Below are 14,538 nucleotides of genomic sequence, written 5' to 3'. Positions count from 1 at the left end.
CCCCCCAGACAGATCATGAACAAATAAAGCAAAAAGTAAATTGGGCCTATACGCTTCTGGAATTTAGAAGAGCGAGAGGTTACCTCATTGAAAATACATGATGCTGAAGGGACTCAAAAGGCGAGACACTGAGAGGTTGTTTCCCCTGCCTGGGAAATCTAGAATAGTTTCAGGATAAGGGGTTAGCCATTTAGGACTGAGATGAGAAATTTCTTTAGTCAGTAGTGAGTGAATCTTTGGAATTTCTAACCAGTGGGTTGTGGATGCTCCATTCTTGAGCATACTCAAGACTGCAGTAGAAGAGTTTTTTTATCTCTCGGGAAATCAAAGGATATGGGGAGAGGGCAGGGAGGTGGAGTTGAGGTAGATCAGCCACGATCATGTTGAATGGTGGCACAGGCTTGAGGGGCCGAATGGTTATTTCCTCCAATTTCTTAATTTCTTCTGTACTATATTTATCCTGATTCTGCCTGTTATCCATATCCCATGACACCCTTATCTAACAAAAATCTATTAATCTCAGCCTTGAAAATTTCAATTAACCCAGTCTCCAAGGACATTCACAGGTCCAAAGTTCAGATTTTCACTTCTAAATGGCCTAGCTCTTAAGATTGTCACTCTTGATTTCCCCCACCATAGAAAATAAGTTATCTGTATCTATTTCATCAAATCCCTCATATCATTTTAAATATCCTGATTAGATCACCCCTCAACCTTCTAAGCTGAAAGAAATACAAACCAAGTTTATGCAACCTGTCATCATAATGTAAGCCTTTAAGCTGCATGATCATTCTGGTGATCCAAGGCTAGTCTTTCTGAATTCAGCTGCCCCTGAGATGAAGACCAACTTCCCATTAGCTTTTTTGGATCACTTTTGTACCAATGCAATGCCTTTAGTGATCTTTGTACATGGACACCTAAATTTTCCCCTCTCACCATTAAGAAAGTATTCAAAAATTCACATGCACCCACATTGAACTCCACCTGCCACAGTTCTGGCCACTCATTTGGTCTGTCTATGTCCCTTTACAGCTCCGGCTCCCATCCACACAACCTATTGTGCTTTCTGACTTAGTGTCACCCGCTGACTCAGATGTACAACCCGTATTCCATCATCCAAGTGATTAATAAACATGCAAGGACAGATCATGGAGGAACACCATTTTTCACTTCCCACCAAACAATGAACGAACTCTTTATTCCAACTCTACCTCCTGTATCCTAACCACTTACTGATCCATGTCACAAGGTTACCTCCATTTCTGTGCACTCTTGTTTTTGCTAATCTAATGTGACAAACTGATGCACCAGTTTGTGAAGAGACAAGGTGAAGTAGCACAGGAGTGGAAACATAGAGCTACATGGCCTGACCGTCCAGCCCTCAAAGCCCAGGCAACCTTGTTGCTTGTATTTTATTGCTTGCTCATTCATCCTGTATCATTTTCTGACGCCTAGAGTTTTGGAAAAGGACCGTTCCTGGTGTGCCTCAATGCTGAATAAATTCAGATCTGTTAGTGACAACAGGAGTATAAGTTTAAACTTTGCACATGGACCACCAAGATTTCACACTGTGACCCATGGAGGAAAAAGCTTGGGCTTCACCTTCAAGATGACTCAATGGCTTGGGAAAGGGTTAAATAGTTGCTTATAAATGAGCTGAACTGCACCCCCAGACAGCTCTTCAGAGTGTGCTGACTTTAAATATTGTTCTCCTTCTTCTGCCCTCTGCTGAAGGGCTGGTTCTTGTTGGCTGCAACTTTTCCTGAGTGACTATGTTTTACTTGTAGACTAGGGAGGGGTTGTTGAGGGACTGTCCAACCCTGGGAGTGGGTGGATGATGAGAGAGTCTGGTCCTGTTCTTGTTGAAAACCCAGGTACATGAGCCCAATGCAGCAGAGATCACTGAATAAAGCTTTGTTTATTTATCTCGTTTTTCTAATCCAAAGGTGTTAAGGCCAATTGTAGTATCCTAATTGTGGACCAGCCAATAGTAATAACTTGACACAGACTGGCAATCGGCCTCTGAATCTTCTATTCGGAATGGCTCAGTTCCACACCAAGTGATGGATTTACCCAAATATTAGCAAACTTAAAGTTCAAAAAAGAGTTTAAAAAAATAATCCTCTTCAGTCTTGTGTGATGATAGATTAGCATGTTGGCATTCCTGTGTGTTGTATTCAGGGCTAGACAGTTCTTGTCTCAGAAACCCTAGGTGGTTATCTCAAGTAGCAGTGGCAAAGATGTGGCAAAGATTTGGCAACTTCTGCATCAGTTTCTCTCTATCCCCACCCCACCACCCACCCATTTAAAACAAAAACTCAGGCTAGGATCCCCCAAGTTTAGTCATAGTCCATGGGTTTTATGAACAAATGATTCATCTCCATAATTAGTGGCAAGGAATTTGCAAGATTATTTGCCCCAATGACGTTAGCAATCCATTGTATTTCTGGAAGAATCTCCTTTGATTTAATGTTAGGACCCGGTTTTGAACAATCCCAAGATGCTATTGAGTAAATATTGAGATTCCACCATTTATAAAGCATTGAATCAGGAGTGTGATGGAATACTGTCTACTTGCCTGGATGAGTGCAGCTCCAACACTCAAGAAGTTTGACACCATCCAAGACAAAGCAGCCCACTTGATTGACACTCCATCCAATGCTCCAGACATTCACTCTCTCCACCACTGGTGCACAGTAGCAGTAGTGTGTTCCATCTACAAGATGCATTGCAGCAGATGCATGGGAACACCACCACCTGCAAGTTCCCTCCATCATCCTGACTTGGAACTATGTTGCTGTTCCCTCGTTGTTCCTGAGTCGCAACCTTGAAACTCCCTCCCTAACAACACCGTGGGTGTACTCTACCTTGTCCACATGGACTGCAGCGGTTGAAGGCAGCAGTTCGCCACCACCGTCTCAAGGACAACCAGGGACGGGCAGTAAATACTGGCCTAGTCTGAAACACCCACGTTCTGTGAATGAATGAATTAAAAAAAAAACACACACATTTGGCCAGCAGCCCAGAGATAACAAAATCAAATCCTTCTATAGCAATTTATGAAATTAAAATCAACAAAGTTGGCAATTTGCAGGCAAACAGCAAAGACTTGTCCACACAAAGCAGCTTGATTAAAGTTCTTCAGGGAAGGGAATTTGGAATGCACATAGCTCCAATCCACATTGTGCATTTGGCTCTTGGTGCCCTCAGGATGTTAATTGTCCGTGCTTAAAGAACTAATACATATACATCTAAAAACACTAAGATGATTGATATATATCTAAAAACACTAAGATGATTTATACTGTGTGTATAGAACTGATGCAGAAATGTGTGTGATAATTTGCTGTATGTGCTTTCAGGTAACAACGGGCAGATCCAACTCTGGCAGTTCCTCCTGGAGCTTCTAACAGACAAAGATGCACGTGACTGCATTTTGTGGGTTGGGGACGAAGGGGAATTCAAGCTGAATCAGCCAGAATTGGTAGCCCAGAAGTGGGGCCAACGAAAAAACAAGCCCACCATGAACTATGAGAAACTAAGCCGGGCACTTAGGTAAGTGAGCAAAGATTCATCACCCCAACTTAGTTGTACAGGTCGTTCTGACCGATGGGATTGTGTGCTTTCAGATGGTTTGACAGTTGTATGGTGCAGCCTACAATTCACTGAGATGTCACTGTTTCCTGTTTTGTGACTGGTGTACTTAGGCCAATCCAAAATATGCATTAAACATGCATTTTCTGCTCTCCCCTGACTTGTAGTTTCACCACTGCCATCCAGTGCTTTGCTCAAGTGGTAATTCTTTGCACTTGAGCCTAAACAGTGCATGACAGCAAGCTATTAGGTCATGGGTGGCGTTATAACCTAGCTTAATTCTGTCTTTGGCTGACATCCGCATGTGGGCCCACACGCACACATGTGCACCCACTTTGCATCAAGGATTAAAAGCAAAATGCTGTGGATGCTGGAAATCTGAAATAAAAACAGAAAATGCTGGAAAAACTCAGGTCTGGCAGCATCTGTGGAAAGAGAAACAGAGCTAATGTTTCAAGTCCAACACGACCCCTCTTCTGAAGAAGAGTCATATTGGACTCGAAACGTTAACCCTGTTTCTCTCTCCACAGATGCTGCCAGGCCTGCTGAGCTTTCCAACATTCTCTGTTTTTATTACATCGAGGATTGTTGGATTTGGAATAGAAAACTTGCCATCTTTATTTTTCTCTTTCTTCTTTTCCCCCCCCCACCTCCAGAAAGCATGCTGAGGTCAGTTATAACACTTGTGACTACAGCTACAAATGAAAACAGCTCCCCCAACCCAGACCAGGAACATTGCTGGTGTTGCTTTTGCCATCAAAGGGAGCCCAAAAATATATTTTATTTTAAACTGAAAGGTGGGTTGAATATGGGGAAACCACTTGGTCTTTGGGTATCTGTAGACCATTTTCTGGCCAATTTCCCGACCACCCTCTTCTGTCCCCCATACTTCTGTGGTGCTGCTCACTCTCTCCCTCGATCTCTTTTCCTGTCCCCTCTATTCAGTTTATTTCCAGTTCTCGTAGCCCCCTTTTGCCAGTTGATTCTTGACTGCCCATTGATGCAGTTTTATTTGCTCCCATTTCACAACATAGGAAACAAATAACGAGTACCACTCTGCCCATCTGTCTAGAAAGGACAATCCACTTGTTGCTGCCTCCTACAGTTATAGCTTCTAAGTGTTGATTGATTCTAAGGTCACTGTCTCCACTACCCTGCACGGATGTCTGATCCACCTGACAATCTTTTATATGAAGAACATCCTGACCTTGAGCTAAATTTGCCATTTTGCACATGACCCTTTGTCTTATACTGTCTCAGTTTTACCTGTATCTTCTACATTTACTTTTTCTGTACCGTTTGCTGTCTTCAATATATGCTTGAATATAGCCTCGTGCTCTTCTCTCTGGTATTCAATAGTAACCTTTGATGCTGCAGTGAGTTCTCGCTTGTAAATATGCAGCTAGATTCATTAAGTAGGTTTTAAGAGGTTGCAGTTACTCTTCAGTTGCCACACAAGCAAATTTCAAGGTCAGTGGACAAGTAAGGAATACAACCTGAGGTGAAATGATTATTTCCAGTAGAGAGACTTCCCATCAATAGAAAATTGTTCCTAAACTGTTTTGCCACACTTGAAACATGTCCTTCGTCCCACCTAATTACTGGAGCATTATACTGTAACACATTCTGCTGCCTGTTGCAGCCATGTTTAAAGCTGGCCTTTCTCTTCTGGGCCACAAGTCTAATTCCTGTAAATAACATTATCTAAGTGTGGAACTTAATTGCTATTTGACGTAGCAAGTTTTCACAGTGGAAGTTTGTGTGAATTTCTGGCACCAGGTCAAAGAGAGAGAATCTACAACGACTGCTGTTTTATTTCTTGCCTTTACTTTTGATGAATTGTATCCTCTCAAAAGCTTGTATGTGAAAGTTTGTCAAATTCTGCTTTCTATATCATGTTTCCTGTTTTGGGGGTTGTTTCCCACATTTGTTCAAGTTAGACGGTGTAACTAAGGGGAAAGGGGCAAGGGGTAAGTTGGTGGAAATGCTCATATCTTCTCAACAAAGATTATACCCAGGTATTTTTTGTCCCACTTAACATGAGCTACAAGAAAAGGATGTGCTTATGTGCCAAGGGTGGGAAAGAGGAGCGAGGGTCGGGGATCTCTTTGTAATAAGCAGAGAGGAAAGAGCAAAAGGTGGGTGGGGAGATGGCGGTAGAGATAAATGGGCTGCAATTTGATGTTATTGGAGCAGTATTTCCATTTAGAGTATGGGGAAAAGTAATCAAATATCTTATGAGCTTATGGGAAGAGTGTCCTCTGCAGTCATTGTCGCCGTGAAGCAGTCTGGGAAGAGTGTCCTCTGCAGTCACTGTCGCCGTGAAGCAGTCTGGGAAGAGTGTCCTCTGCTTTTTTTTTCACTCGGCATCAGTGACTGCAAAGAGTGACATCACAAGAAAAAACCATAAGTTCATTGGTAAGTAACTGCTAGTTTGAACTACCTATTCTAAGTTGATTTCAGATTAAAGGTGACTACTGGGGCCCAGGATCGGAGGCCTAACACTTCAGCTTCAACTCAACAGAGAAAGCGAGTTTCAGTTGATTTTAAAAAGTGTATTTTGAATCTCTATTCTAACTTGCTTTCAGATTAAAGGTAAATAGGAGAAATATTTTACAAATTGATAAACTAAAGACCAGTAGGAAATTTAAAAACAAATTGAAAAACTAATTAAATAAAATAGAGATGCAGGGCCAGGCGATGTGTTGTAGCTGCATGATGTGGGAGCTGGTGGACCCCATTGTGGTTTCTAGTGACCACATCTATAGCAAATGTTAGTTGCTCGAGGAACTCTGGCTCAGAGTTGATGAGCTGGAGTCTGAGCTTTGGACACAGCGACACCATCAGAGAGGGGGAGAGTTACCTGGACGCTGTGTTTCAGAAGACAGTCACACTCCTTAGATTAACTGCCTTAAATTCAGCCAGTGGTCAGGGACAGGAGGGTGTGACTATGATTGAGGCAAGTAGAGGGATCCAGGAAGTAGCACTGCAGGAGCCTCAGCCCTTGACCTTATCGAACAGGTTTGAGGTTCTTGCTCCCTGTGTGGACGGGAGCAGGGACTGTAGGGAGGATGAGCAAACTGTCCATAGCACCGTGGTACAGGAAGCCATTTAAGTGGGGGGGAGAAAAGATAAATGTGGTTGTAATCAGGGATAGTATAGTTAGGGGAATAGATACTGTTCTCTGTAGCCAGGATCGAAAATCCCGAAGGCTATGTTGCCTACCTGGTGCCAGGGTTAAGGATATATCATTTGGGCTTCAGAGGAACTTGGAGTGGGAGGGGAGAGATCCAGTTGTTGTGGTCCACGTAGGTACCAATGATATAGGTAGAACAAGGAAAGAGGTGCTGTTGAGGGAATACAAGCAGCTAGGGCTAAATTAAAAAGCAGAACCAAAAAGGTAATAATCTCCGGATTACTACCTGAACCACGAGCTAATTGGCACAGGGTCAATAAAATTAAAGAGGTAAATGCGTGGCTCAAAGATTGGTGTGGGAGAAATGGATTCGAATTCATGGGACATTGGCACCAGTACTGGGGAACGAGGGAGCTATTTCTTTTGGACGGGCTCCACTTGAATCATGCTGGGATCAGTGTCTTGGCGAATCGCATAACTAGGGTTGTAGATAGGGCTTTAAACTAAATAGTCAGGGGTGGGGGGAAGGGTTCAGTTGCATGGAATCAAAGTTTAAGGAGAGGGTAAGAGTGCAGGTTAGTGACTAGGCTGATTGTTACCAAAAAGTGAAAGGAAGAGACAGTGTGTGTGAAAGCCATATTGCACCAAAGAATCATATAAGCGTTGGGAAAATTGACAATAGGGCAAACTTGAAGGCTTTGTACCTGAATACGCATAGCATTTGGAATAAAACTAATGAGTTAACAGCGCGAATAGAGATAAATAGGCATGATTTGGTGGCGATTACTGAGACATGGTTTCAGGGAGAAAAGGTTTGGAAGTTGAATATCCAAGGGTACTCAGTGTTTTGGCAGGAAGGAAAAGGAGGTGGTGTAGCTTGGTTAGTAAAGGAAAAGATCAGTGCTGTAGTGAGGAATGATATAGGCACTAAGAGAGCAAGACGTAGAGTCAGTCTGGGTTGAAATAAGAAATAGCAAGGGAAAGAAGTCCCTGGTGGGGGAGTAATCTATAGGTCCCCAAACAGTAGTTCAGCAGTAGGGCACAGTATAAACCAGGAAATACTGGGAGCATGTAAGAAAGGCACAGCAATAATCACGGGTAATTTTAATATGCATATAGACTGGACTAATCAAATTGGCAAGGGTAGCCTCGCGGGAGAGTCCATAGAGTGTATTAGAGATTGTTTCTTGGAGCAGTATGTTGTGGAACCAACCAAGGAGCAGGCTAGTCTGGATTTGGTTTTGTGTAATAAGATGGGATTAATTAATGATCTCTAGTAAAGGATCCTCTAGGGAAGAGTGATCATAGCATGCTAGAATTTCAAGTTCAGTTTGAGAGCGAGAAACTTGAGTCCTACATTAGTGTTCTGGAGTTAAACAAAGGTAACTGCATAGGCATGAGGGCAGATTTGGCCCTAGTGGACTAGGCAGGAAGACTACAAGGTAGGACAGTTGATGAACAGTGGCAGATATTTAAAGAGATATTATATTCCTCCCAAGTAAAATATATTCCAAAGAGGAAGAAAGATGGTAAGAGGTGGGAGAAAAGCATCCAAGGCTAAGCAAGGAAGTTAAAGATGACATAAAGGCAAAAACTAAGGCATACCAAACTACAAAGGTCAGTAGCAGGCTGGAAGATTGAGAAACTTTTAAAGATCAACAAAGGGTCACTAAAAAAAATAAAAATAGCAAAGGTAAATTATGAAAGAAAACTAGCGCAAAATGTAAAAACTGATAGCAAAAACTTCTACAAGTATATAAAAGGAAAGAGAGTAGCTAAAGTGAATGTTGATTCCTTGGAGGATGAGATTGGGGAGTTAATAGTGGGGAATGCAGAAATGGCAGAGACGCTTAATCAATATTTTGCTTCAGTTTTCACGGTGGAGGACACTAGTACCACCTCAATAGGCAGTGCAGACAGTATAGAGAAGAAAGGACTCAGAACAATCACCATCACTAGAGAAAAAGTACTGAGCAAACTATTGGGATTAAGGGTGACAAGTCCCCAGGACCTGATGGCCTACATCCCAGGGTCTTAAAGGAAGTGGCAGCGGAGATAGTGGATGCATTGGCTATAATATTCCAAAATTCCCTGGATTCTGAAAAGTTTCCAGTGGATTGGAAAAATGCTAATATAACACCCTTATTCAAAAAGGGGGGGAGGCAGAAAGTAGGAAACTATAGACCAGTTAGTTTAACGTTTGTCATTGGAAAATTGTTGGAATCCATTATTAAGGAAGAAGTAGTAATGGGGCATTTGGAAAGTCAAAATGCAATCCATCAGAGTCAGCATGGTTTTATGAAGTGTAAATCGTGTTTGACTAATTTGCTAGTGTTTTTTGAAGATGTGACAAGTAAAGTGGATAATGGGGATCCTGTCGATGTAGTATATCTGGACTTCCAGAGGGCCTTTGATAAGGTGCCGCACAAAAGATTAATACACAAGATTACACAGAGCTAGGGGTAATATATTAGCTTGGATAGAGGATTGGCTAACCAACAGAAAGCAGAGAGTCGGGATATATGGGTCTTTTTCTGGATGGCAAGCTGTAACTAGTGGGGTGCCACAGGATTCGGCCCTTGGGCCCCAACTATTTACAACCTATATTAATGACTTGGATTCAGGGATAGAAGGTACTATAGCTAAATTTGCAGATGACACCAAAATAGGTGGGAAAGTAAGTTGCAATGAAGAAATAAGAAATTTACAAATGGATATGGACAGGTTAGGTGAATAGGCAAATGGAGTTTAACATGGATAAGTGTGAGGTTATCCATTTTGGTCGGAAGAATAAAAAGGCGACTTATTATTTCAATGGAGAGAAGCTTCAGAATGCTTCAGTGCAGAGGGATCTGAGTGTCCTCATGCATGAATCACTGAAAGCTAGTTTGCAGGTACAGCAGGTAATAAGGAAGGCAATTGGAATGTTGGCATTTATTGCTAAAGGAATAGAGTATAAAAATAGGGAAGTGTTGTTGCAACTTTACAAGGCATTGGTGAGAGCGCACCTGGAGTACTGTGCACAGTTTTGGTCCCCCTTACTTGAGGAAGGATGTAGTTGCATCGGAGGCGGTTCAGAGGAGGTTCACTAGATTGATTCCAGAGATACAGGGCTTGTCTTATGAGGAGAGAATGAGCAGTTTAGGCCTATACTCGCTAGAGTTTAGAAGGATGCGAGGAGATCTAATTGAGGTAAATAAGATGCTAAAGGGGAAGGACAAAGGAGACATGGAGCGGATGTTTCCCCTTGTGGGGCATTCTAGAACGCGAGGCCATAGTTTTAGGCTAAGGGGTGTGGTAGATTTAAATCAGAGATGAGGAATTATTGTTCTCAAACGGTCGTGAATCTGTGGAATTCACTACCTCAGAGTGCAGTGGATGCCAGGACGCTGAATAAATTTGAGGAGATAGATAGATTTTTAATTAGTAACGGGTTGAAAGGTTATGGGGAGAGGGCGGGAAATTGGAGTTGAGGCCGAAATGAGATCAGCCATGATCATGTTGAATGGCGGGGCAGGCTCAAGGGGCTGAATTGCCTACTCTTGCTCCTAGTTCTTATGTTTTTGCCTGGAGTCTACATTTTTAGGAAGAAGAGGTGTGACTCTGCGTAATTCAGATACTGAGTGCCACCAGTTCCCATGTAACAGTGCCTTTCAACTCATCGGTTCATTCCCAGGTCACCACAGTCTTCCTAACACATTTAACGTGACACACTGAATCAACAATCAAACCCTTGTTTATCCAAGTCCTGTGACTTTGGCTTGGAACACTAACATTCAACACCAATGAGTCATCTACCAAGCCATTCATCATACCCAGAGGAGAAGGGGAGTAGTGATGGGAGAAAGACTAGGGGCTTAGTGTTGTGTGGACTGACTTGAGAGAGTTATCGCCCCTATTCTAATCTGCCTGTTGTTCCAAAACTTGTCAACCCAAGAACACAAGAATCAGGAGCAGGCCAATCAGCCCCTCGAGCTTGCTCCACCATTTGATAAGATCATGGCTGATCTGATTGTGACCTCAACCCCACTTTCCTGTCTTTCTCCTATAACCCTTGATCCCTTTGTTGATCAAAAATCTATCCAACTCAGCCTTGAACAAAGTCAATGACCTGGCCTCCACTGCCCTCTGGGGAAGAGATTTTCATGGTCTAGCAATCCTCTGAGTTTTTTTCTCTTCATCTCAACCTTAAATGGCTATCTTTTAAACTGTGTTCCTAGTTCTAGACTTCCTCACAAGAGGAAACTTCCTTTCAGTCTACACCCAGTAAAGTCCCCTTAGGATCTTATATGTTTCAATAATATCACCTCTCATTCTTCTAAAGTCTAATGGGTATAGGCCCAACCTGCTTAATATTTCCTCATAAGCGAACCCCCTTTATCCCAGGAATCGGTTGAGTGAGCCTTCTCTAAACTGCTCCCAATGCAATTATATTCTTAAGTAAGGAGACTAAAATGTACACACTATTCCAAATGCAGTCTCACCAAGGCCCTGTACAAGAGTAGCAGCACTTCCCTACTTTTATATTCGAATTCCCTTGCAATAAACATCAACATTCCAGCTGCCTTCCTAATTACTTGCTGTACCTGCATACTAGCGTTTTGTGATTCATGTACCAGGACACCCAGATCCCTCAGTACTGTAGAGTTCTGCAGTCTCTCTCCATTGAAATAACATACTGCCTTTATATTCTTCCTGCCATAATGGACAAGTTCACATTTTCCCACACTATATATTCCATCTGCCAAATTTCTGCCCATTCACTTAACCTATCGAAACCCCTTCGCAGACTCTTTGTATCCTCTTGACAATCAATTTATAGCAGCAGAGGTGGAGATTTGGCAATTGCTTCACCCAGGAAATAATGTATAGGGTTTCTTCTATTCCAATGAACTGCATGAAAAGGCTGTAGTTCAGAAGCAAGCTGAAGAAGGCGACATAAAGGGAGAAATAGCCATCAGGTGATTTCAGGCTTTTGATTTGTAAAGCTTGTAGGTGGTGGGAGGAAGAAAGCAGATAGCTCTGTTTTTCTGTGCATGTATACTGTTCAATTTCTGGTCCTCTTTCTTGCCCAGGTATTATTATGATGGAGACATGATCTGCAAGGTGCAGGGGAAGAGATTCGTCTATAAGTTTGTGTGCGACTTGAAGACGCTGATTGGCTACAGCGCAGCAGAGCTGAACCGCCTAGTCACAGAGTGTGAGCAGAAGAAACTGGCCAAGATGCAAATCCATGGTATGGGGGGACAGTCAGTCACCACAGTAACGCTGGCTGCGGCCTCCCTGCAGAGCGAGAAGGACAGTTGAAGTGTTCCACCTGAGGCCTGAAGCTTGGTGTATACGGGATGCTCTTCTCCCCCAACTTTGAATAGCGCCTGTCCTCCGGTACCCTGGTTGGATCGAGTGGCTTCTTCCTCCTTCAGCTTCTGGGACTGTACAGTGTAAATGTAATGAGCTGCCTCAGAGGGAGGCCGAGGCAGGGACTCTCTGTCCCACTGTCTGTATGTATACTGCGTCAGCAGTGTCAGAATGGAGCAAGCATTAGCAGCAGACTTCATGGTATATTAAAGAAATGTGTACCTGCTTCACCTTTACTCTATCAAATTTTTTGAGTTATTTTTGCAGATATTTTTACCCTTATGTGAATTTTGAATAAAAAAGGTATACTCTATTCTGCACGTGTGTGATTAATGTTCCTGTGGTTCTAAATGCTATTGTTTGTTGTTCTAAATGGTCACTCCTATCCTTGCCAGCTGAATGCTTTCTCAGTCACCTCTAGGCAGGTGTCAAATTGGGGTTTTAAGGGACTTTGAGTAAATACTCTCTCCTCGTTCCCCCTATCCCACAGTGCCATCTCCCCACTGGCCCGTTGGGTCGGAAGGTTGTAGGCTCAAACCCCACTGCAGGACTTGAGAACATGATTCACGCTGACTCCTCACTGTAGTGCTGCACTGTGGAAGACCCAGTCTTCAGATAAAATGGTGGGAATAACTTGATTTCAGGCAGGAAAAACATTCCATGGACGTTCACAAAAGTGTAACCTGACCAAACCAAGGAAGGAGATGTTAGGAGTGTGTCTAAAAACGATCAACGTGTTGGCTTCTAAGGACACCTCGCTACAATGCATCCCGAGCGTAAAGAATAATCAAGAGACGACTTTGAATGAAGAAATAATGAACAATACTGTCATTGGAAAACTCAGATGATAAATGTAATATCTGTCCTGGAATGGCCCTGAAAGCATTCTTCTTAACTAAAAGCATAGGATCGGAGAGGCGATTATTCTTCCAGCTGCTGTATAAATGGGCTAAGTGATAGTGAGTGAAGACGCAGCTCAAATGTTGAAGGTCATCTCACTTTCTAATGACACAGTGAGTAGAAGAATCGAGGAACTTTCAAGAGATATGAAATGCCAATTGACTGAAAGGCTTCAGCAGTTTGCAATTCAGCATGTATGAGAGAGCTGATGCTGGTAGTGCAAGGCAGCAATTAATTTATGTTCTCTGTGTTTAGCTGGGGAGACAGTTCAGAAGGTTTTCCTTTTATTGCCAGGTATTACCAGAATGGAACAGTCAGCATACTGGATAATAGCATGGACTCAGATTTTATCATGGAGAACGCTGTTGCTGTTCGCACAAATGGCGCTGCTGCGAATAGGAGTAGCAGTGTTGCAAAGATAAGACCTGTAAACCCAAAGGTAGACATGTCATATTGTATGTTGCATTGCCATGCCCTTACTGCAGGAAGAATGGAGCCTGAGCTGTGACAGATGTGCATTTTGTGAAGCCCAGGCCTGTGAATTCACATTTTCTTTACAAAGCTGTGTTCAGAAGTGGGTACAGGACATGAAAAACTGTTTCACACTGAAGTAAGTTGGCTATCTCATGACAGCACCCTGGAAAAGCGTTTTCGAGCTTCGTAAGGAGCTGCTGGCTTTCTGTACACAATCCCCCATTAGCTGACCAATTGTGGGTAACAAAACTTACAAACCTCGCTGACTCTCTCAATCTGTTAAATACACTGGATCTATCAATACAAGGAGAAAATACAATGGTACTCGAAGTGAGTGACAAGATTACAACACTGAGGAAGGAAATTGAGATTTGGAAAATTCATCTGAGCGGCAGGGTTTCAGATGTATTCCTCCTACTGGCAGAGTTTCTGCATGTATAGGCAATGATAGTTGAGTTCATTGCGCATTTTGCAATGTTGGCAGAGTACTCCAGTCGAAATCTGAACACAAATAAGGACAATTAGGTTTGGAATCCATTTTCAACAGAGGCGACAAGTTGATGTAGCAAAAATCGGCAAACAGAGGAGGAGCTGCTACCAACTGAGCCACAGTTGACATATTATCAAGATCATTTTTGAAACACTGTTTACATGCACATTTTCGTATGATGAGTATATACTATTAAAATTTGGACATCTACAATTGCTAATCCATTTGAAAAGGAGTCCTTCAACCAAAAGAATTTTGAGAGCCATCAGCAGAGGTCATAATAGTTTATATTTTCACACGGGCCCTACCTACTGAGTCACAAGACCTCCTGTCAAAATAGTAAACCCTCCGTATTGTCCTATTTGGTACTATATGGATGTAAGTTGTGGTTGCATCGTCTTTGGCGCAAAGTAGCAATTAAACCTGGCATTATATCACCAAGATGAACATTTTTCACTCACACCTAGAAATGACATTTAATATTTAATTTCTCTGCAGAAAGCCTTTCTGTGACACACCACCCCAATTATGGATTCCCAGTTGAGTTGAGGACCGAGTTACAAGGCAGGACTGAAATGGCATCTGT

The 14,538-nt window shown here is 42.6% G+C and overlaps 1 protein-coding gene across 10 annotated transcripts in view; it reads left to right on the top strand.

The window, feature by feature from the left end:
* The window catches only part of gabpa (GA binding protein transcription factor subunit alpha), a 50,841-nt gene extending 38,442 nt beyond the window's left edge, over positions 1–12,399 (top strand). For all 10 annotated transcript variants that reach the window (XM_078560356.1, XM_078560357.1, XM_078560361.1 and 7 more), the window contains 2 exons: positions 3,363–3,555; positions 11,806–12,399. In XM_078560356.1, the coding sequence (XP_078416482.1) occupies positions 3,363–3,555; positions 11,806–12,037 (425 nt within the window). In that variant the 3' untranslated portion in view covers positions 12,038–12,399. The remainder of the gene's footprint in view (positions 1–3,362; positions 3,556–11,805) is intronic.
* Positions 12,400–14,538: the final 2,139 nt, after the last annotated feature.

The sequence above is a fragment of the Cetorhinus maximus genome, chromosome 16, assembly GCF_964194155.1.
Source record: "Cetorhinus maximus chromosome 16, sCetMax3.hap1.1, whole genome shotgun sequence".
NCBI classification, from domain to species: Eukaryota; Metazoa; Chordata; class Chondrichthyes; order Lamniformes; family Cetorhinidae; genus Cetorhinus; species Cetorhinus maximus.
The sequence above is the reverse complement of the archived record's forward strand: the minus strand, read 5'-3'. Positions and strand labels throughout refer to the sequence as shown.